Source organism: Magnusiomyces paraingens (assembly GCF_902498895.1).
Source record: "Magnusiomyces paraingens strain CBS 517.90 genome assembly, contig: contig4, whole genome shotgun sequence".
NCBI lineage: Eukaryota > Fungi > Ascomycota > Dipodascomycetes > Dipodascales > Dipodascaceae > Magnusiomyces > Magnusiomyces paraingens.
In genome coordinates this window covers 2846685-2869423 of record NW_022474070.1, presented here as the reverse complement: position 1 = coordinate 2869423, position 22739 = coordinate 2846685, and the positions used below count along the sequence as shown (strand labels likewise).

General features: G+C 33.1%; 12 protein-coding genes across 12 annotated transcripts; 5 read left to right on the top strand and 7 right to left on the bottom strand.

Moving 5' to 3' along the window:
• Nucleotides 1–800: 800 nt before the first annotated feature.
• Nucleotides 801–2386, top strand: SAPINGB_P005647 (uncharacterized protein; the record flags this gene model as incomplete). Its single annotated transcript, XM_032000361.1, has 2 exons — nucleotides 801–1129; nucleotides 1204–2386. The coding sequence occupies 2 exons, from the start codon at nucleotides 801–803 to the stop codon at nucleotides 2384–2386; spliced, it is 1512 nt and encodes a 503-aa protein (XP_031856252.1).
• A 2736-nt stretch (nucleotides 2387–5122) lies between these two features.
• SAPINGB_P005646 (uncharacterized protein) lies at nucleotides 5123–7210 on the top strand (the record flags this gene model as incomplete). The annotated part of the gene is made up of 3 exons (XM_032000360.1): nucleotides 5123–5174; nucleotides 5301–5769; nucleotides 6169–7210. The coding sequence occupies 3 exons, from the start codon at nucleotides 5123–5125 to the stop codon at nucleotides 7208–7210; spliced, it is 1563 nt and encodes a 520-aa protein (XP_031856251.1).
• Nucleotides 7211–7464: 254 nt separating this feature from the next.
• Nucleotides 7465–8031, top strand: SAPINGB_P005645 (uncharacterized protein; the record flags this gene model as incomplete). The annotated part of the gene is made up of 1 exon (XM_032000359.1): nucleotides 7465–8031. One exon carries the CDS (start codon nucleotides 7465–7467, stop codon nucleotides 8029–8031), a length of 567 nt encoding a protein of 188 aa, XP_031856250.1.
• A 24-nt stretch (nucleotides 8032–8055) lies between these two features.
• SAPINGB_P005644 (uncharacterized protein) lies at nucleotides 8056–8706 on the bottom strand (the record flags this gene model as incomplete). Its single annotated transcript, XM_032000358.1, has 1 exon — nucleotides 8056–8706. One exon carries the CDS (start codon nucleotides 8704–8706, stop codon nucleotides 8056–8058), a length of 651 nt encoding a protein of 216 aa, XP_031856249.1.
• A 145-nt stretch (nucleotides 8707–8851) lies between these two features.
• On the bottom strand, nucleotides 8852–9841 carry SAPINGB_P005643 (uncharacterized protein; the record flags this gene model as incomplete). Its single annotated transcript, XM_032000357.1, has 1 exon — nucleotides 8852–9841. One exon carries the CDS (start codon nucleotides 9839–9841, stop codon nucleotides 8852–8854), a length of 990 nt encoding a protein of 329 aa, XP_031856248.1.
• Nucleotides 9842–10453: 612 nt separating this feature from the next.
• On the top strand, nucleotides 10454–11413 carry SAPINGB_P005642 (uncharacterized protein; the record flags this gene model as incomplete). The annotated part of the gene is made up of 1 exon (XM_032000356.1): nucleotides 10454–11413. One exon carries the CDS (start codon nucleotides 10454–10456, stop codon nucleotides 11411–11413), a length of 960 nt encoding a protein of 319 aa, XP_031856247.1.
• Nucleotides 11414–11444: 31 nt separating this feature from the next.
• Nucleotides 11445–12554, bottom strand: SAPINGB_P005641 (uncharacterized protein; the record flags this gene model as incomplete). The annotated part of the gene is made up of 1 exon (XM_032000355.1): nucleotides 11445–12554. The coding sequence occupies one exon, from the start codon at nucleotides 12552–12554 to the stop codon at nucleotides 11445–11447; it is 1110 nt and encodes a 369-aa protein (XP_031856246.1).
• A 452-nt stretch (nucleotides 12555–13006) lies between these two features.
• Nucleotides 13007–14764, bottom strand: SAPINGB_P005640 (uncharacterized protein; the record flags this gene model as incomplete). Its single annotated transcript, XM_032000354.1, has 1 exon — nucleotides 13007–14764. One exon carries the CDS (start codon nucleotides 14762–14764, stop codon nucleotides 13007–13009), a length of 1758 nt encoding a protein of 585 aa, XP_031856245.1.
• Nucleotides 14765–14923: 159 nt separating this feature from the next.
• On the bottom strand, nucleotides 14924–16683 carry SAPINGB_P005639 (uncharacterized protein; the record flags this gene model as incomplete). The annotated part of the gene is made up of 3 exons (XM_032000353.1): nucleotides 14924–15909; nucleotides 15978–16598; nucleotides 16662–16683. 3 exons carry the CDS (start codon nucleotides 16681–16683, stop codon nucleotides 14924–14926), a joined length of 1629 nt encoding a protein of 542 aa, XP_031856244.1.
• A 938-nt stretch (nucleotides 16684–17621) lies between these two features.
• On the bottom strand, nucleotides 17622–19161 carry SAPINGB_P005638 (uncharacterized protein; the record flags this gene model as incomplete). The annotated part of the gene is made up of 2 exons (XM_032000352.1): nucleotides 17622–19012; nucleotides 19068–19161. The coding sequence occupies 2 exons, from the start codon at nucleotides 19159–19161 to the stop codon at nucleotides 17622–17624; spliced, it is 1485 nt and encodes a 494-aa protein (XP_031856243.1).
• A 369-nt stretch (nucleotides 19162–19530) lies between these two features.
• Nucleotides 19531–21336, top strand: SAPINGB_P005637 (uncharacterized protein; the record flags this gene model as incomplete). Its single annotated transcript, XM_032000351.1, has 1 exon — nucleotides 19531–21336. The coding sequence occupies one exon, from the start codon at nucleotides 19531–19533 to the stop codon at nucleotides 21334–21336; it is 1806 nt and encodes a 601-aa protein (XP_031856242.1).
• An 8-nt stretch (nucleotides 21337–21344) lies between these two features.
• Nucleotides 21345–22451, bottom strand: SAPINGB_P005636 (uncharacterized protein; the record flags this gene model as incomplete). The annotated part of the gene is made up of 1 exon (XM_032000350.1): nucleotides 21345–22451. The coding sequence occupies one exon, from the start codon at nucleotides 22449–22451 to the stop codon at nucleotides 21345–21347; it is 1107 nt and encodes a 368-aa protein (XP_031856241.1).
• Nucleotides 22452–22739: the final 288 nt, after the last annotated feature.

Genomic DNA, 22739 nt, shown 5'->3' with positions numbered 1-22739 from the left:
TTTGCCACAGAATTGATTGAAGAAATCAAATTGTATGAAAGATCTAAAATAGAAACATTTGTTAATTTATCGCTTGACAGCTTTAGTTGTTGTGATAATGGAATATTCTGATCTTGGATATATCTGTGATCCAGGCTAACTGTAGACAGAAGTTCTAGATTTGAAATTTTAGCATTTATCTTTTCTGTTCCGTAATTTTCAATGACTTTAGAACCGCTGACTTGAATAAGAGGGATCTCTCCATTGGTTTCTTGATATTTATTTTTTAATGCATTAATAAACTCAAATGAAGAATCAGTTTTTTTGGTGCTCTTTACAAAAGACCCAGCTCCAGGTTGCTGGCACTGAAAGTATTGAACACCTTCTAGAATCCCATCGTGTTTTCCTTTTCTAATATTATCCCATTCCACTCCATATGCTAAAACTGACCATTGTGGAATTTTCCCAATGAAACGAACAGTGCATGATTCTTGATCATAAGATATTCTTGATCCAATTCTAATTTGATGTGACGTCATGAATATTAATTAAATCACACTTGAGTATAAATTATGGGAAATAAAAAAATGTTGTGTATTTTTTTATTTTTGTTTGTTTTTTTTTGTTTTTTTTGTTTGTTGTTTGTTGTTTGTTGTTTTTAAATGAATACGGCTCTATTGAGGGCTCAGTTTGTTTATGGAATGTAGATATTTGTAATTTGTCAACCCCTTATTTTATTTAAATACCAATTTATCTCCTCAGTTAGATATCAATATTCAAATCCCATAAGAAAATCGATATTCATATTAAAACAAAAAAATATGCATTTTAAATCTTTAATAACATTGCAAATACTTTTACCTTTGGTATTTGCACTCATTCCCATTGAAGTTAAAAATTTTAGGTTTATCCGACCTTCAACTAATGCTTCAGATGAAGGGGAGGTTGTGCAAATTATTGGGTTAGACTATCAACCTGGAGGCTCATCAGGATATGACCCCAACGGTGACTCGGATGTTCTTTCTGATCCTGATCAGATTTTAAGAGATACCTATCTTTTTAAACAATTGGGTATTAACACCATTCGGGTTTACTCATTAAACCCCTGGATTAATCATGACGAATCCATGTCTATTCTTAACGCAGCAGGGTACGTATACACTATACGCTATTGCAAGAACCAAACAAAATTTACTGACTTATAATTATTAATTAATAATTTAGAATTTATGTCATTCTTGATGTTAACAACCCATTTCAAAGTTTAGCCCGTTTACATCCAGCTGACTCATATAACTCGGATTATCTCAATCATATTTTTGGAATTGTGGATGCATTTAAAGGATATCCTAATTTGTTGGGTTTTTTTGCTGGAAATGAAGTTGTGAATGATGCGGCTTCTGCAAAACTGTCTCCACCATATGTTCGTGCTATTATTCGAGATTTAAAAGATTATATTAAGTTACATGCTAATCGTACAATTCCAGTTGGATATTCTGCTGCTGATGACAAAGACTTGCGCGATGTAATGTTAATGTATCTGGAATGTCAAAATGGAAACGACTCATCAGCTGCCGATTTTTATGGTTTAAATTCATATGAGTGGTGTTCTGGTAGGGATGATTGGCAATCTTCGGGTTATGGAACACTTTTAGAGACTTTTAAAACGACTTCAATTCCAATTTTCCTTTCAGAATACGGTTGCAATGTTAATAGCCCTCGTAGCTTTGATGAGGTTTATGATGGTCTCTATGCTAATTTGTCGACAGTATTTTCTGGTGGTTTAGTTTATGAATACTCCCAGCAGGAAAATGATTACGGACTTGTTGAGATTCGAGACGATGGTTCAATCAGAATTGATCAAGACTACGCAAACCTACAGGCCGCATATAATAAAATTGTTTGGAAAACAGAGTATGAATCAGACGTTCCTGATACCTCTCGTCCTGTTTGTAATAGCAGTTATTCTAAAACAATTACGGATTTAAACGCTAATTTCAACGCTTCATTTGTTTTACCCGCCTGTCCTGATTCATCTATGCTTAAGAATGGTGGGGGGAATAATAATATTGGGAAAATTGTTGATTTATCTAACAATACAAGTACCTACAAGATTTACAACATTAATGGCAATACCATTTCTAACATAACAGTCGAATTTTCTGAAGATAACCAGATTAACAGTCCAGCAGGTCTTTCGATTAATGACACCCAAACTAATTCATCTGATTCAGATTCTGTTTCTGCTTCCAACACATTACCTTCTACGTCACCCACATCGTCCATTGAGCCCTCTACCAGTACTGGTCTCGCATCAACTTCAACTTCTAAAGCCATGGCTTCTATTAATTCCTATGGGTTTGGGTTATTTTCTTTTATGCTCAGTGGATTGATTGCTTTTTCTTAAATGTTTATTTTTCGCTTTTAAAAATTCTTTTCAATTCAGTCAATAAAGAATAATAGTAATTTATTAATATGCTTTTACTTTAAAACGGAAAAACTCCCTTGCGTTATAGATTGTGATTAATATTTATGTAATAATTTTTGGAGAATTTGTTCAATGTTTATATATTCAACTAATTAGTTTCTTACTGTTTAACCATTAACCACTTTTTATCTTTAAATTAACCGATTTAAATAGTTAAGATACTGACACTTTTTGATAAAAATATAGTCACAATTCTTGTTTCTGTCTTATGATGTTTTTCTCTATCATATTCATAAAGCAAATGAGAATATTCATTTATCAATCTTAACAGTTTTTTGGAGAGTTTATTACAATTGCAAGTCATTTCCATGAGCGGATTTTGCTCACCGTTAAATTGACTTATGATCTTTCTCGATTGAGAATATACATAAGCATAAAAATAATGACCGGTTGGCTGGCTTAATAAAAGTAAATCAAACTCGGAAAAAGTATACCTTATAGTAAATTTGTGAAAAAAAAAATCTGGCAATACTAACACTGTTGAAAATACGTGGGAGGGAAATGGGAAATGCCCCTAACAAAATGGCCGATTTCTTATAAATCTGCAAGAAATTTTGATTTTTATCTCCTCCTCGTCCTAATTCGATCATAAAAAATTACCATCTTGGGAATTCTTTGATAATCATCCACACAAACATTACTAAGATTGATTCAATTCTTACTAAAAACCAACACAATCCAGACTAATTTGTCACGTGAAACCTTTCCATTTTCCCACCCATTTATTTTCAAGTGTGTAAATACAAGTTACCCGTGCTACTATTATTTGCAATTAAGTATTCCTGCTATTTGTAATTAAATATTACAGCTATTCGCAATTAAGTAATAGTGCTGGTGGCAATTATAAATAGAGTATGCTTACCCTATAAAAAAAACTGGTCCGAAAAAGTCACGTTTTCGCCCGATTAGTCTTTGCTTTAGGCTAGAAAAAAAAAAGGCAGGATCAAATATAAATTCAAGAACCTAACCCTGATCTCATTTCAAAAATCACCTAATTGTCTCAATCTTGTAGGCCCTTTAACCACAACACAAGATGGGTAGAAAATCAAAAGTTGATAATTTAAATAGATTGATAAAAAATTGCTTTGATATTTTATAGGTTTGATATTGCAGATGAATACAAATAAAGATTCAGGCATCCTGGAAAACCGGTTGAGATTTGTCGGACGTTGTTCTATCTCTTCTTGCAATCACTCTCCATCTTGAAATTAATATACATGGGTATCCAGTGTAAAAACTTCATGATTTTAAAACAGAAGATCAAATAGGTCTTTAATAGCTTCTGTAATTTCCTTATAGATTGTTTTGAATATTGTTTTTAATTCATTTTTGATGACTTGATAAGCTTGGTCATGTCTATGTGAAGAAATATCCATAGTTAACTTGATGAACAAGTAGGGTAATTTTACCCATTTATTTTTCTTTGTAGAACAATACAAAATTTACAGGCAGCACACTTGAAAATAAATGGGTAGGAAAATGGAAAAGTTTCACGTGATAAATTAGTCAGGATTGTGCTAGATTTTAGTAAGAATTGGATCAATCTTAGTAATGTTTGTGTTGATGATTATCAAAGAATTCCCAAGATGGTAATTTTTTATGATCGAATTAGGACGAGGAGGAGATAAAAATCAAATTTTCTGGCAGATTTATAAGAAATCGGCCATTTTGTTAGGGACATTTCCCATTTCCCTCCCACGTATTTTCAACAGTGCAGGCTTATTTGTTTAGCTAAGAATAATTTCGTTTCTGGCTTCTATTTCGTGCTGGCTTCTGTTTCCTATTTGAGCGAAATAATATTTTTCGGGCCAGTTTTTTTTATAGGGTAAGCATACTCTAATAGGGATGCTTAGAAGAAAACCAATTTTTTTTTTGTGAAATGTAAAGGAGAAAAATTATTTTTCATTCGCCCCATTACCAATTAAAGACCAAAATAAGCATTCTGTAGGAGTATGGTTACCGGAACCCCGTAGATAACCAAGAACCACTTACCCGGACTTCAGTAACCAACTTCAAATAGTATAAATAGCTACATAATTCTGTACTTTCTTCTAAATCCTTATCGATCCTTTGTGAATTGTTCCACACATTCCGATTTATTAATTAATTAATTATAATGGGCGCGCGCACGCGCCACTGTTAAAAAAAAACATAGGAAAAATTCAAATTTCCCATAGTAAATTTATTGTTACATAAAAAAAAGGATTTGAACCGCACATCTGATCAAACAAGTTCCTATTTGGGCCAAAAACTTCAAATTTAAGGAATATGATTGGTTTATTTACGGAAATTTCGACAAAAAAGGAAATATTTCTATCACGACGTTTTAATTTTAATAGTGTATATATATGGGTAAGGGTTTATAAACATTATCCAAACAATCATAATAAAATAAACATATTGTTATATTAAAAACAAAATCTTATTATTAGAGAAAATTTGGAACATCATTAAGGGCTTACATTGATTTTTAAAATTAATAAAGTTTGGGTTTTTATTTTTTTATTTTTTTATTTTTTTATTTTTTATTTTTTATTTTTCATATTTCATATTTCATATTTCATATTTCATATTTCATTTTTTTGCTTTTTGCTTTTTGCTTTTTGCTTTTTGCTTTTTGCTTTTTGCTTTTTGCTTTTTGCTTTATCGAACAAAATGGAAGTTCCACCACCTTACGCACCAACAACATATTCTGGGGGTAGTCTTAGTAGGTCTCAAAGAAATGATGGAATTCTTGATCAAGAAATAAAGCTCTACATAAATGCCAAACAAAGAGAATTATATGAATCGTTAGCAGAAATATACGCAATAATCGTAACACTTGATTTTTTAGAAAAAGCTTTCTTAAGGGATTCAATCGACCATAATGAGTATACACCTACCTGCTTAAGACTTATTGCACAGTATAATGCAATGCTGAAAAACGAAGCTGTTAATAAAGAGTTTGGCTCGTTAGAAAAATTTAAAGACCGTTTTGGACTAGAGTATGTATTAGGAATTGAAAGATTAAAAGTCGGTATCCCAGTAACTTTTGGCGAAACAGTGTCTACTGCTAATACTGCAATTCAAACACAAGTATCGGATATTGATTTTAATAAAAATTCTGGTAATGATCTGTCAGGTGGCAAAATGAAGGGTGGTGCCAAATCTATAGCTGAAATTACTGGGAATTTTATTACATGTATGGATGCTGTTAGGTTGAAATACAGAGCAAAAGATCAGCTCCATCCTTTGTTAAGTGAGTTGGTAACTAGTCTTAATAGAATTACCATCGATGGGAAAGACTTTACAGGAAAAGGGACGTTAGTTCAATGGCTTATTACATTGAATGGCTTAAAAGTCGATGAAGAAATAACTGATGAGCAGGCTCGTCAGTTTTTATTTGATTTACATTCTGCATATAAAAATTTTTACACAAATTTAGAATGATACTTTTTAGCTCATTTGCAAATATTAAATAAATTAAGCACATTTAAATTTAAATTTACTATATATATTTTGTACTGTACGTGGAATGTAACGGATGTCCCAATATACGTTACATAAACATCTTATGATCGGTTTTCGCTGGCAAGGCAATAAATAAAAATGAATGTTAAAACAACAATCTTTTCATTTTTTAAAAATATAACCATAATAGTTACATTTGTAGCTATTATTTTGAATTGTTATATCTATCAATATTATCGATTCAAACCAAGCTCTTGCTATTGGAAGGATGATAAGGACCTCGTTCGTTTAGTTGCTTTTGGAGACCCTCAAATAAGAGGTGTTAATTCTGCTTCTTCTTTAAGAACAAAGATTGACATTTGGGGGAATGACTACTATCTTGCACATATATATAAAGTCTTAGTTCAGTTTCTTGAGCCTACACATGTTTCTATTATGGGAGATTTAATTTCCTCCCAGTGGATATCTAATAAGGAATTTTATGAACGAGAACAAAGGTTCTCTAAGAAAATTTTTAGAAAAGACATTCTTTTGAAAAACACACATTTTTTTAATATTTGTGGAAATCACGATATTGGATATGCTGGTGAAATGACTAAAGAACGAGTTGATCGATTTGAAAAGCTGTATGGCTCTGTCAACTTTGTGAATTATTACCCAGAGGGATATCGAATTGTGGTCTTAAACTCATTGGCAATTGATGGACCGGGATGGGAAAATATTTACTACGATCAAACTTTAAAATTTCTCCATTCATTAAAAAAAGAGGAATACAAGGGTCCTACTATACTATTAACACATGTTCCTATGTATAAAGAATCCGGAATATGCAAAGATGGCCCGTTATTCAATTATTACGGCAGCGAGTATAGGAATGTGCTAAAAGAACAAAATCAACTTTCGCAAGAAAGCACTAAAATGGTTCTGGAATGTGTTTTCAATTTAGAATATGGAGGAGTAATTCTTACGGGGCACGATCACGATGGTTGTGTCATAGAATATGAGCACAATAAAACTGAATGGATCATTATAAATTCAAAAAGTGGTTATAGGGTTACGAAGAGTACTATAATTGGTCCTAAAATCCTTGAAGCTACTGTTCGAAGTATGATGGGCGAATTTGGAGGTAATGCTGGTTTACTTTCAGCATCGATAGATCAAAAAAATCAATGGATGTTTAACTACCGACTTTGTCCTTTCCATGTTCAACACCTATGGTGGGCAACTCAAGTAATTACTATTTTTTCGGCTATTTTGATTGCAACATTTTTTGTTTTCCGTAAACTTAAATAAAATTCAGTGGAGGATGCAAGAAAAAAGAAATCGCATCTGCTTAATAAGCAATCATCACTGAAAAATATATGTTTTGACGTGTTCTTTCAAAGACAAATTCTTGTCCTTGATTCTTTTCTTCTCCCTTTTAATGTCACATTATATTTATTAAATCAACTGGAATTTATCATTTTCTCTCATAATCATTATTATTATTATTATTATAATTATTATTATTATTATAATCACCATCAGTTTAGTTAATTTTTTAAAACATGGTCAATCCAGCTATTTCAAATCTGGTCATCATGTTGGGGCTGACCCAACTTTCCAAGAAAATACCTTTTGAAGACGAAAATGTTCTTAATATTGCTCGCGGTATTTATATTCTTTCCAACGTTATCATATTTGGACTTTACTTGTACACCAAATCTATTATCAATAAGAAGAATGATTTAACAACTCTTAAGTATGTCCAGCCAGCTAATGCGTTTCAACAACAAGAGGAAAAACTTGTTACAACCACTATCAAAGAATACGATCTGCAACAAGTTCAAAGTGCCATCAGAAGTGTTTTTTCAGGGATGGCTATGGTTGCTTTCATGCATATTTATATGAAATACACCAATCCATTGGTTATCCAGGCTATTCTTCCCCTTAAAAGTGCATTTGAACAAAACATTGTTAAGATTCATGTTTTTGGAAAGCCTGCAATTGGTGATCTGAAGAGACCTTTTAAGACTGCTTCGCTTTTTGGGGCGGCTCAAGGCGAAGCCAAAGTTGATAAAAAAGCAGTTTCTGCAGCAGAAACCGCTGGTGCCAGTGGTGTTAAGGAGGATTAATGTATTTAACTTATAACTAATTAGTTACTGCTTAAAAAAATCCAGAATTTTCTCTAATCTTTCTGTATGAAGACTTGCTTTAGGTATTTCAGATTTTTTCAAATTTTCGATTTCTCCCAAAACTTTGTAGTATTCTTCTTGCAAATGTTTAATGTTTTGTTGAATGATTTTTTCATCTCTTGTAAAATTCAATAGATTTTTTAAGTCATTTTTATCGTTAAATTGTCCTAAACTTATAGTAGAGTTGGTGAATATTTTCAAAATCTCGTTTGGAAATTTTTGCCTAAGATTAGAAATGTCTAAAGTAAGCTCATCAACAAGAGCATAAGCTTCCCTAAGATCATCATTTAGTTCTTGATTAAAAGGCTCAACATCATTATTTTCCATCTGTTTCAAGGTTTCGGCAAGAGTACTTGATTTTCCACTAATATCTCTTCCATCGACAACTAAGCCATACCGAGAAATTTCAAGTGATTCATAAATAAATTGATGAACGAGTTCTTGAACTTGACTTCTCATGGGATCATCTAATTTCTGAAATTCTCCTTTTTCGAATTCAGTTTGAAATGGTAAATGAACTTTAATTTTCAAATCAGCAGCTTCAATTATCTTGTTTCGAAGAAAACGTACATCATCGTGAGAAAGGTGAAGTTTTAATTCCATGTTTCCTTTCATTTTTGATATTAGTGTTGGAGCTTAAGTTTTTTTGTTTACATTTCACACAATATTTTAAATTATATTTAAGCTTATGTAACACAAATGTTTAAATTATTTTGGAATTCAATTAAATATTCTAAATATTGAGCACGTGATAAATCATTTAAAGCTTTGAAGCTATTGCTTTACCAGCCCTAGATCCGTTTGATCGACCTATTGTTGTAGATATCCATTCACCAGTTTTTGAAAGAAAATCCAAATCAATTCCAGTTTGGTAACCAGAATTATGTAGGGAATACACGATATCTTCTGTTGAAACGTTTCCAGTTGCTCCTTGTGCGTAAGGACATCCACCTAAACCGCCCACACTTGCGTCTACCACTCGTACACCCATTTCTACAGCCTTTAATACATTAGCAACACCTTGACCATAAGTATCATGTGCATGAATCGCAATTTTTGATGGTGCAACTTTTTTGAAAACTTCCATTAACATTTTTTCTGTAGTTTTGACAGTTCCCACTCCAATGGTATCACCAAGAGAAAGCTCATAACATCCAATCTCTTCCAAATAACGTTGAGACAAATCTGCAACTTTTTTTGGATCTGTTGGTCCATCATATGGACATCCAATTACAGTCGAAAGATACCCTCTGACTTTAATTCCATTTGAATGAGCTAGATCTGCAACCTCTTTTAGGATTCTTATTCCTTCGTTAACGCTCGTGTTTGTATTTTTCTTACTAAACCCTTCGGAGGCTGCACCAAAAATTGCTATTTCTTTAATAGCTATACCTGTTTCAAGAGCCCTTTCTAGCCCTTTAGTGTTAGGTATAAGAATTGGATAGGAAGTTCCATTCCCTTCATATTTTGACGATACAAATCGCAAAATATCTTTGGCATCAGCCATTTGAGGTACCCATTTCGGGGATACAAAGGAAGTTATTTCGATTGAAGGGATGTTAGCTTTAGTAAGTCTATCAATAAGCTCAAGTTTAACTGATGTTGGCACTATAGTGGATTCATTTTGAAGGCCATCGCGTGGGGAAACATCAACAATTTTAACAAAATTTTGAGAAATTGAGCTAAATGGTCTCAATTGAGGTGATATTTTGAAAACGTTTAATATACCTCTATTTTTAAGTTTCAGCATATTGGTATTTTTTTGAAAAGTCCTGTAAGGATTCATATAAAAAACAAGGTTAATTTAAAAAATTTCTATGCATTTTTGTTGGCCTTTTATAACTTGGAATTGTGGGGTTAACTGTAAATCTCCCCGCAAAGTATCCGGAAATCATTCGGGAATTTTGTCGTTTCCCCACTTAAGTTTACGTACCGTTCCTAACCCATAATACAAAACACAAACGGGTATTTTTTTGTACAAGTGGAAAAAAAATCAGGACCGAACCGGTATTTAAGATTCAAACCCGAATACCGATAGTTATATGTTTTTTTAAATTTTTTTTTTAAATTTATTATTAATGACGTAAATTAATTTATTAAAATTATTTTTAATATCAAAAATTATTGTTGCTAATTGGTGCAAATTAACCGATCGACACCGTGAATTATAGGGTACCGGCACACTACTTTGTGATTGCATCACGTGTTATATTCACATGAAAATTTAACGAAATAAACAAATCTATCTACTTTATGAAAGTTTTTCTTTCTCTTTTAAACATCATAACTTCACCACTGAAAGAAGTCTTTTTTTTTTTTGGAAAAAAGAACTGATTATTTTTATAATTTATGCCTTCAAGTTATGTTAAATTCGACTAAATCAATACAAAAACTTTCTGACCGTAATTACGAGGTCAAAAAATTTGAAGACGATGAAATTACATTGACTCCTCATACTAATACGCAAAAATCTTTAAATCATCAACTTATAGATTCTGAAACTTCAACTATATCATCTTCATCTTCATCTTCATTTTCGTGTTCTTCTACCTATATTTCGGAAAACTCTAGTCTAAGAGAGAACTCCAAATTAAAGAATAATATATCGAAACCTATTACCATCCCTTCACACATACGTTTTGGATCTTTTATTCACAAGAATGAGATCCCTAGAAAGGTTTTTCACTCCTCAATAGGATTTTTAACTCTATGGCTATACGCAGTTGGAATTCAGTTTTCACAAGTAACTCCCATTCTTATGGCTATTTTGGTAATTGTTTTATCATCTGATTTGATCCGTTTTCGATGGCCTGCATTTAATGAAATATATATATCGGTTTTGGGACCTTTGATGAGACAAAAAGAAATCAATAGTTATAATGGTGTCATATTTTACCTTATTGGACTTATTTTTGTATTCTCCTTCTTTCCTAAAGATGTTTCATTGATTTCTCTCTTACTTTTATCGTGGGCAGACACTGCAGCATCTACTTTTGGGAGAGCATATGGTCATCTTACTCCTAAAATTGGAAATGGAAAGTCACTTGCAGGTTCTTTAGCGGCATTTGCTACAGGTGTTATTTCTGCCGTGCTGCTTTATAAATACTTTATTCCGAAGTATAACTACAATAATTTACCTGGCGACATTTTTTGGACACCCGAAACTTCATTCATTCCGTTCTCCTTGTTAGTCTTAATTTGTGGATTAATTGGAGCAATATCTGAAGCTATTGACATCTACGAAATTGATGATAACCTAACAATTCCTGCGCTCTCAGCGATAATCCTTTATTTCATATTATATTTCTCACAAAAGAAATAAAAATGTATTATTTTTTGTCTAGTGATAAATGTTAAAAGAAGAAGAAAAATTTCTTTTTATGTAATTTTCGGCTCAAGGCTTTGTAATGTTCCATTTCACCCCAACAATCACGGCCCCATTCACACCCAGCCATGTTAACAACAAAGTCACGATCAGCATCGCTATAGAATAGTCGTTTATCATCAGCCATATCAGAGCAAGCACCAGGAGGGAACGCGTTAAACGCCCGAAGCGGCATGAATGCAACTCTACCACGAATCCATGCTTCGTTTGTATATAGATACTCTAAAGCATCTTGTTCTTTATGTTCCCATTCCATATGCTTTTGTTCATAAAACACAGGATCCCACCAAATATCTAAGAGCTTCTCCGACCATTCACTTCTGCGAATAAAAAATGAACCAAGATTAAATCCACCACAATCCTGCGTAATGATAAGATCAATTGGTTGATTGTAATCAACATAAGGTATATTAACAGGAATGTTAAGAGGGTTAAAATATGAAACATCGTGGTAGGTGTTATTTTCAAGCTTTCTAAAAATTTTTTGATCAAGACTAATTTGAGGTTCCATAATGTAAGTGTGAAGGTCAAGCCACCAAAACCATTCTGCATCCGGAAACTGGCGCATAGTCTGTTTGATAATGTCAACTTTTTCCCAAGATTCTCTCCATTCATGAGCGTATCTCTTTTTAGATGACATATCTTTTATAGCAAGATGATAACCATGTCGTGCAGCATAAGCCTTTTTATTTGCAATGCTTGACCTCTCAATAGACCATTCCCTAGCACCCTTCCATTGCATTACTCCTCCTCCTTGATTTGCGGCAAGAATAATGACATATTTTCCTGATCCCCATCTGTAATGTGGTAAAAATGGGACAGATGTGAAAAGAGAAAGTAATGCAATCACAGTAAAAAGCAAAACAAAAAACTTTCGTCGGTTAAGAAAACTAATTGAAGATGTGGTTAAATATTCAAATAATTGAGAAGTTTTGTAGATGAAAACTTTTAACTTCCCTCCGGAGGGAGAAACGCCTTTGCCTTTTCTTGACCAATACGAAGTTGATGACTTCGGATGCCATGAAGAAGAGGATCCCCATGGTGCCCAGAAACTTTGCCGGTCGTTGTCTTTTGGCATTTTAGTTGGTTTTGGTAGAAGAATCAATCACAGAAATCTCTTTATTATCTTTTCGGTGTTAAGGGGTAAAAAAAAATCGATGAAGCTTGAAATTATGCAGAGATACATTATTATTATTATCTTAGTACGTGTTTCTTTTTTATTACATTTAAGTGTAGATTACAAAATATTGTAATGAATTGATTACGAAGAAATCAAGCCCATCTTGATGACACAATGATAATTGTGTTATTATTCCCCTTAAACATTATTATGTCATAATTATGACATAATGTTTAAGGGTTAACTCCTACTAATTATGATAATACTGTGCTCATTGTCAACCTTAACTTATATATACAAATTGATGATTATCAAAAAATATAATAATTGGTTATATACAATCTACATTCAATTGTTATTTTAAAATAAAACTAAGCTCATCCAGAAAATGGAAACCCTTCGAATGTATATTAAAAATCAAACTCTGAACGAAATGTGTTTAAATCCATTCCAACGCCAACTTTAGATTCTAAATCTTTGCGATCCATCGCAGAAAAAACTCTTTTTAAAGTTGCATAGAGATTTGTACTTTGATTTGCTAATGCTTGATCTTCGGGTGTATGATCCATTGATAGAGCAGTAAGTAAATGTTGAGCAGCCTCGTGATAACAACCAATATTTATGCATGACACACCCAAATTATATCTTGCTCTTGCAAAAGAAGGCCGCAACTGCAGTGCTCTAGAATATGCTTCAATAGCTTCTTCACTCTTGTTAAAATTAGCTAAGGTAGCGCCCAGACGATTCCAAAGTAAAGGATCATTAGGGCGAGCTGCAATCGCCGCGTTAAAACAGTCAATAGCCTTTTCATAATCCTCATTTCCATAAAAGAGAACACCAAGTCCGTCTTGAACATCAGCGTCCATATTAGCGCCATCAGGGGAAATTTGTGCTGCCCGAATGAAAAGTTCAGTCACACGAGCATGGAGGTGATACTTGTCTTCAATGCCCAATTTAGGCTCTTGAGCACGTGCTTGATCAACGACATCAGGATATTTAGTTGAAATCCATTTCTCTAAAGTTGAGTAAGCCGCATTATCATAGCTTTCATTAACGTATGAAACCGCCAAATTCATTAAGGCGGTAAGGTTATTAGGGTCCAGGGTGACACATCTTTCAAGCGCCCGTATTGCTGGATCCTCTTTTTCATTTTGAGCTTGGCAAGCTCCCAAGCGGCCCCAAGCTTCAGCGTGCTCAGGATTCTTTTGAACTGCAGCTTCAAAAGCTAATGCGGCTTCCGAAATGTTTCCACCAGATTCCATAAGTTGAACACCAATTTGGAAAGGATCGGGATCGTTAATATAACGATTATTAGACTCAAACTCATATTCACCAAATTCAGACCTGTTTCTTGCAAATTGATCAAAATCACGATCCCATGAATTATCTAAATTCCAGTCATCATTAGCATCTAAAACCTGAGATCTAATGTTTTCCCAAATATTATCAAAGTCGGAAACAACTGCTTCAGTATCTGAATTTTGTTTCAAAGATTCATGAGAGACTTCAGCCGTCTTTTTTTCCACATTATTGACACTTTCTTCTACTTGACGAAACTGCTCCTCCCAATTTTTATTATCCAATTCAACAATTCGATCACTTTTAGGGGTAACAGTAGCAGAAGTTGAAATCATAGATGGAGCAAAATGTCTAGGCATATATCCTAAGCCTGCATTATTAAAGCCTTGAAATCCTGTTATCGGAGGTCCAGTTACAGAATCATTAAGACCTCCGGCAGTAAACTCAGCACCCCACCTAGCATTATCCATAACAGATCTAGAAACATGCTGTGAAGTTAAGACATCAGGAGTGATACTAGGACCAGAAACACCTTTAGCAGTAAAATCTGCGGCCCAACCGTCTTTTTTTGCAAGTCCTAAAGAAGTTTGATGATGTTGAATGTTCATGAGTTCATGGTTCATTTGGTCAAACTGAAAAGAACTATGACCCATAACGGGCCCATTTGCTTCACTTTTCATAAAAGAATCCATAAGTTGTCTGTCTTGCGCCGCTATTGACTGATTTGAAGATCTCATAGAAGCAGATGCCTGTCCAGAGGGGCCAAATCTTTCATGTTGCAATGATTTATCATCCGAGGCATGCTTGGTAAACTGAGAAAGAGGGTTTCGGCTACTTGAACACTCTGCTCCCGAGTTCATAAAAGACATTTTGGTAAAAAATCGATTGGTAGTTATAAATATATAATAAATAAGAATATGAATATGAATATGAATAAGAATTAAATGAAAATGAAAAACAAAAGTAACAATGAAGCGGAGTCTATGTGTTATTAAAAGGAAATTTAATAAGTGGGGAGAAATAAACTCTCAGTTACCCTGCCTGTAATCAAAAACCCATTTAACCCAATCCGACAAGTCTGACAAATCATGAAAGCCACTTGTTGACATAACCCTATCCGGAGAAGACCATTGATAAGATAAAACGCTGTAAAGTGGAGCGTGCCATTGTAGCGGTGATCCAACAGCCACTACTATAACAAACTTTTCTGGAATGCTAATAGTGATGTTAGATGCCGGTTGAACAGCAAGTCTGCCTAAATATAGTGTACTGCGAGTTGCTGTATTATTTGGAGACGCTTTAGTAGACGGGAAAGAGCCCGATATTCGTGGGCTTACAGACTCTTGTTCTATTGTAATTGGTTTGCTCGTGTCAATTTCACCCAATGAAGTTTGTACCAAAAGTTCAAGAGCTTTCCTGGTTCTTTTCATAATCTTTTCATGAAGAACGTGTGCTATTAAAGGTTGTAAAATATACACTCCAGATTTTTTTGATAAATCATTTGTAATAATATTTACCGGTAACTGACGTCGTTTCTGTAAATTTCGCCGATGAAGATTTGATAACAGTATTCGGAAAACCGCACATATATAATTAGCTCTGGTTGAGTATTTTACAGATTTTCCGATATCCAAGTTAGTGTTATTAATATCAGTGTATTCTACTTCAAGAATCTCATCATATAAATTGATAATAATTTTATGATCGACTACTTGAACTCTGTGTGAAGCAAGACCCCGCGCTTCCATAGTCATTTGATGAAATAGCTCTTCTTCAAAAAGAAGATTTCGAGCATTTTTGATATCTGTTTCAACATTTCCCTCTTCTTCAGATAATATACCAACTCCACAAATTGAGGAAGAAACTCCAACTTTAATCCTCTCTCCACCCAAAATTTGAAATAAAGTTACTTTAACAACTTTAGTACGCTTTGAAACTTCTGTTTGAAATGACAACGACCCTTTATTTTCTCGTTTCAAGACTGCTATTCCTTTATCTTGATATTGGGACCCAGCTAAATAAAAAAGGAAATTTTATTAGATGTAACTTAGAATAAGAATAAAAATAAAAATAAAAACTTACAATCATCAAATCCATATTTTATACTTAAATCCCGTAGATCACCCTTTCTAATTTTGAACAAAATTTCTCCTTTAGAAACAACAGTTAAAATTGATTTCCAATAAAGTACTTCTTTTGAAGTTTCTTCATTCAACTTTTGAGCTGCTGCTTTTAAATCATTAGCAGCATTATCCAACGATTCTAACTTCCAACCAGCAGAAACAAGAGGATCATCTCCATTAATCATAGACTTTGAACTATCAGCATTTAAAGATCCATTTGGGACATTTGCTCTTAAATATGGTGACATTGATGTTGTTCCAGACGCAGGTTTCAATCCAGACATTAAAAGAGATATGAAATCTTGTGAAAGTGCAGATTCTCCTTGAGCTATTTCTATTAATAAACGAAGATCTTGGCGAGCTTTTTCAAAACTTTCCTCGTCCATAACTTGTAGATTTTTATTAGATATTTGATTGGAAAAGTATTCAGTTCCTATATCGCCAATAACTGTAGATCGCATGGGCATATCATTACTTGCTTCTTTTTTCTTTTGTAAACTTTCAATTTCTTCTAATAATGAGTCCTCAGATAGATTTGCAAAAGATCCTTTTTCTTGGGATATCCATGAAATAAGCTGATCTAAAGATATAGAATGTCTTAAACCAGGTCAGCAAAATCATATAATAAAATAAACAAACATACTCATCAATTGAAATGGTTTCATCTTTAGAATTAGGCTCTATTGATATTAATATATCTTTTATTGATTCTGTCATTACTTTAATAATGGTAATCTAGATGATTGTTCATATACGCCAAATTATAATGGAATTACACACCTAATACTGAATAAGTATTTTTTAGTTTGTCTTAGTAAGCAATCATACTTAATTATTTATTGTAATAATAACTGATTAATGTTAACCTAAGTTTAAAAGATGTCTCATAATTTCATTAGTTATTATTAATCACTTTGTCAAGAGTATCATCATTTAAATCAACAAGGACATTATTAAGTAATTGAACGACGTTTTAAGCAAGTTTTGGAGATTTCTTGTTGCTTGATCATTTGGTTAAATAAGGCTTCTTTATATATATTACCATCATTTTTAACTTCTTACAATTGACAGCGTAGCCATTTTAGTTTATTAGATCTAACTAAAACCATTCGACCTTTATGGTTCTACATATGAGCCGAACAAACTATTTTTTTTTGAAAAAAATGTTGTGGATACCACAGGTTTTATTTTATAATCATAGTTTTGATGATATATATTTCAAAAAAAGAACAGAATAAGCCTATTAACTTCATCTAGCGAAGTTCATACAATAATGAAATTCATATTTCAGCCCAAATTCAAATTCAAATTCAAATTCAAATATATATTATTAAAAATCAAATTACCAATATCAAATATCAAATATCAAATATCAAATATCAAATATCAAATATCAAATATCAAATATCAAATATCAAATATCAAATATCAAATATCAAATATCAAATATCAAATATCAAATATCAAATATCAAATATCAAATATCAAATATCAAATATCAAATATCAAATATCAAATATCAAATATCAAATATCAAATATCAAATATCAAATATCAAATATCAAATATCAAATATCAAATATCAAATATCAAATATCAAATATCAAATATCAAAATTCCCGTCGTCATCCTCTAAATCACTTGACTGTAATCCATTTGCAAGCTCCTTTTCCCTTTCTCTAGCCTGTTCAGCATTTTTCAAATCGGTGTTGTGGTTGCTCAAAACATAACGCATAGCTTTAACGCTGTCGTTATGGAGAGCAATGCAAAACTTGATACGCTCATGAAATGCTTCTTGTGGTTGCAGTGTTGAGTAGACATCTAAAACTTCGTTACTCTGCATATAGCCGTGTTCGTGATCAATAGTAGCATCAATAACACCATCACGAATAGCCTTAGCAATGATATGTTCGGTTGATTCTTCGCTATCCAATTGAAGTTTGATGCAAATATCTTTCAAAGAAATTTTTGAATAGGATAAGCTGATTGTTCTAATACCCGTTTTGATAACATTCTGTCTAAGTCTAAGAACTAATGTATAAGTACCGTCTTTTTTAAGAGATGCAGAATGTTTTTTAATGGTTTCACTAAACTGAATGATATCACCAATTCTAACAGCCTTAGCAACATCAAAGTAAGGAAGTAGTGGTTTTTCCAAAAAAGCTTGTTTAAACACCGACTTTTCTGGTATAACACCCATAAGTAGCTCAACAACAACATTCAATTTCTGTGCTGTTTGGAGAAAACCTGCCGCAAGAGGCGTTTGAGGAGCTTTTCGAATTGCAGCAGTAACATGTTCATGGGCAGCTGAATAATCAAGTTTTATGGCATTAATCTTTGCAAGGTAATAAAAATAACGAGCGACAAGTGCATTAGCAGCAGACTCTGGAAATGTGATTTTGGAAACAAGATTTTCAGCCTGAGAAACGTGATGAGTGGCAAGATAACTTCTCAGTAATAATGTAATAAGAGAAGCTTGGGTTTCCATATCATGCCGAAGAGTGGCACTACGAAGTGCGTTTAATAACAAGGGTCTAGCTTCTTCAAGTTCATTGTTTAATTCCTTTCCCCAGGAATAATAAAACCAAACCTTAGCTGCCAAATAATCTAAACTGCGACGGTTATAAGAAGCAAGCTTTTTAACAGTTTCTTCATTAAAGTCTTTGAATTTAGTAAGATCGTTTTGGTGCAAGAGCCAAGTTTGAACTAACAAATGAAGAAAGATATCAATTTCAGGGAGAATTGTTTTTGTGTCGGATTTGTCAATATCCATCGATTCATCAAAAGGTATTTCAGATAAATGACCGTCAATAGCACTCAAAAGCACTGCTCGTGATGGGTTTGATTTTGGATACACAGTTTCAATTGTTTTATAAAGAACAGTAGGAGTTATATTCTTGCGAAGAGAAGGTAAACCTCGTAAGACTTGAAGCATATACTTAGGATCAAAATTGGAAACGGCTTTCTCAAGATATACAAAGTTTTCAAGTACATCTAAATTAATGCCGGTTAGATTTTAAAACAAAAACTAAAAGTAGAATAAACATACCATCAACAGTGAGCGCTTGACCTTCAAAAGTCACATTGCTAACAGAAGGTTTATTATTTAACAAATGATCAAGTGAGGGCTCTGTTAAAGTCATGGTAATAGTCAATTGAAAGGAATTTAAAGAGATAAAGAGTCAAATAATGAAAAAATAAGATAATACTAGAAATTTTATAAGAAGGGTAAGTTGACAAGGGTGGCGTTTAAGTTGATTTCATTTATTTGAAACCTATGTAATGTAATACAATTAGCCATGTAACACTGTCCTTAACATCATTTTCAATTCCAGTTTAGGTAAACAATAAACAATTAGTGAATACTTTTAGAGCTTAAAAAAAGTTAACAGTTTGTCAAAACAAGATAAGATCAAAAATCATATTTCAGATGGTTTAATATTTGTTTTCGTGTGTTTTTATTTTTAGTTTTCGTTAAATATTAGACAGGTTGCGATTATTGCTGATTCACAATGCCTTCTAATAAACCAAAACCTATATCTATAAATGATCTTATTAAAAAAAAAAAAAACGAAAGTGAACGCCAAAAAGTTCCAGTTTTTCTTTCGAAAGCACAACGCGATAAGTTAGCAAAAGAGCGATCGAAAATTACATATAATATAGACAAAACTCTATCTACAAATAGTCCACAACAGCATCCTGAATCTAATGACGTTCTCTCTGGTGTTGGTCAAACTAATCAAAACATAGATAAAACTTTGGGATCTAAATTAAAGCCGTCAAAAAAAAGAGAAACCAAATTTAAGTTTGAGTGGAATAATCAGGACGATACATTAGATTTAAATGATCCGTTATATATTTTCAAAAGCAAAACAGAAAGACGTGAAAAGCTAGAAAATAAAGCAGAAAAACGAGAAAGAAATTTAACATCCCATTTAAATTTTGGAAAAAGTAAAAGGCCTAAGATTGATTATAATGATTTACATTGGTCTGAAAAACCCTTGGGTGAGATGAAAGAACGGGATTGGCGCATTTTTCGTGAAGACTTTGATATTTTGACAAAAGGAGGAAATATACCACATCCAATAAGGTTTTGGGGAGAGTCTGATATTCCCCAAGAATTACTCAGTATTGTTCATAAACTTGGATATAAAGAGCCAACTCCGATTCAAAGAGCTGCTATACCTATAGCACTATCTGGTAGAGATGTTATAGGTATTGCTGAAACTGGGTCTGGAAAAACAGCCAGTTTTGTTATTCCATTACTTGCGTCAATAATGAAATTTCCAATCTTAAATGAACTGACCAAACGCGATGGTCCTTATGCTATTATTTTAGCACCCACACGTGAACTAGCTCAACAAATTGAGACTGAGACAAAAAAGTTTTTGAAACCACTTGCATTTACTTGTATGTCTATTGTAGGTGGTCATAGTATTGAAGAGCAGGTACATAAATTGAATTTAGGTGCCGAAATTGTTATTGCAACTCCTGGCAGACTCCTTGATACTTTAGAACGTAAGGTTCTTGTTCTTAGTCAATGTCGATATGTTGTTATGGATGAGGCCGATAGAATGATAGATTTGGGATTTGAAGAACAAGTTAATAAAATATTAAATGCATTACCTAGCCAAGAGAATAACTCAGACAGCTTATCCATGTCGAATTTTAAAGGAAAATCTTGGCAGACAATGATGTACACTGCAACTTGGCCTCGTGCAATAGAGCGATTATCCGAAAAATATTTATGCTCTCCTGGTGTGGTTACTATTGGAAATACGGGACAAGCAACTGAAAGAGTTGAGCAAAGAACTGAGTTTATTGGAAATGAAGAGAGAAGATTACAACGATTATTAACCATACTTAACTCCGGTATCTTTAAACCTCCAATTATCATTTTTGTTAATTTTAAACGAAACTGTGAAAATTTAGCGCAAGAACTTAATTATAATAAATGGCGAACAGTCACAATGCATGGCTCTAAGTCACAGGATCAACGTGAAGCTGCATTGTCTCAACTTCGTTCGGGTGATGCAGATTGTTTGGTTGCAACAGACGTAGCTGGGCGTGGTATTGATATTTCTAACGTTTCTTTGGTTGTGAATTTTCAAATGGCTAAAACAATAGAAAATTATACACACAGAATCGGACGAACAGGGCGAGCAGGAATGTCTGGTGTTGCAATAACATTTTTGGGGCCTGAAGATGAGGAAGTGATTCCAAATTTGAAGCAAATCATTTCAAAATCCAAGGTTAGTCATCTCTCAGATGATTTAAAACGTTATGACACCAGTAAATTCGCATCTAATATAAAATAATTTTAATTTTATTCACTATCATAATCGGCAACAATACTGGCTGTGACAGGGGATCCATCTTTACTGCAAAGAGACCTAAGTACATTTAATGTTCCAGATGAAAATAATCCTGGTTTCTTGTTTGTATATTCTTTTTCGGTAATTTGAGATCTCATGTTTGGAGAATTAGGCCCTAAAGAAACATAGGATGAGGACTCTTCAATGATTTTATTGTCAGCTGTTTCGTTACCATCTAAATTTCTATCTTCCCTTGATATTTTTTTTCTCTTAGAACTTAGTCTTGTAGTTTCAACTTCATTAATCAATTCTTTAGGCAAAAACTTTCTGATGGCATCCGCCGCTTGTTCTTCAATTCTTCGCTTTTCCCGAGCTTGGGCAAGAGGATTGGGATCTTCTGTAGCCCAGCGTAAATTGAGTATCTCATTATTATCTAATGATTGATGTGCCATTGCTTCTTTTGCGAATTGACTATTTGCTTCATTTGCATAAGTGACGAAAGCCACACCACGATTGTTTAAGACACGAATTCGTTCAATTTTACCCCATTCTTGAAAATGACGAGAAATGACATCTTCTACATTGTCAGATGAATTAATCCTACCCACATAAAGTGTTCGTGTTTGGCGTAAAAAAGAACCCACGCCACCCATATCGTCTCGGTAATCAGCAAATTTGTCTCTCCCAAAACAATCGACATTTTGGGAATAGATATCATATTCAGTAGGTAATCTGTGAAGATAATCACAGTTTTTCCCCCTGGAACACATTCCACGAGCAAAATATAAGCAAATATAAGAACCAGGGACTTCGTTTGCTTTGGTGTAACCAGAATCTGTCGATATGACACATCTAGAATCAGCTTTCCGCTGGTTATACATTCCATCCTCCTTATCGCCACCGCTCCATTTTAAATACCATATGTTGAAAACTGTCCCTGTTTGAGGAGGTTGATCATCCACAGTTCCAGGTTCTTTTTGAATTCTTGCAGGTCTCAATTTTTTTTTCTTTGTTTTTTTTGAAGGCTTTATTTGAAAAAGTTCACCATTTATTCTATCATCATTTTTGTTTCCATTATATTGATCATGTTGATCAGTTAAATCAGGTTTCGAGTTCATTTTAATCATAATTTTAAATAGAGGTTATTAATATAAATTGTTGGTCTCTGATACTCAAATTAAAATGATCCTCTTGAGAATAGTAGGGTGAAAGGGATGTGGGTTAGGAAATTATTTTTAAATACTTACAATAGCAAGTATTTCACAACAAGTTTTCATATATAATATATGATATCTATTTAAATAATATAGCATCATTTCAAATACTTTAGGGCTTATATAAGCATTTCATCTATAAAAATTTTATGGACTTTTGCCTATTAAATAAGGCTTTACCAAGAAATAATT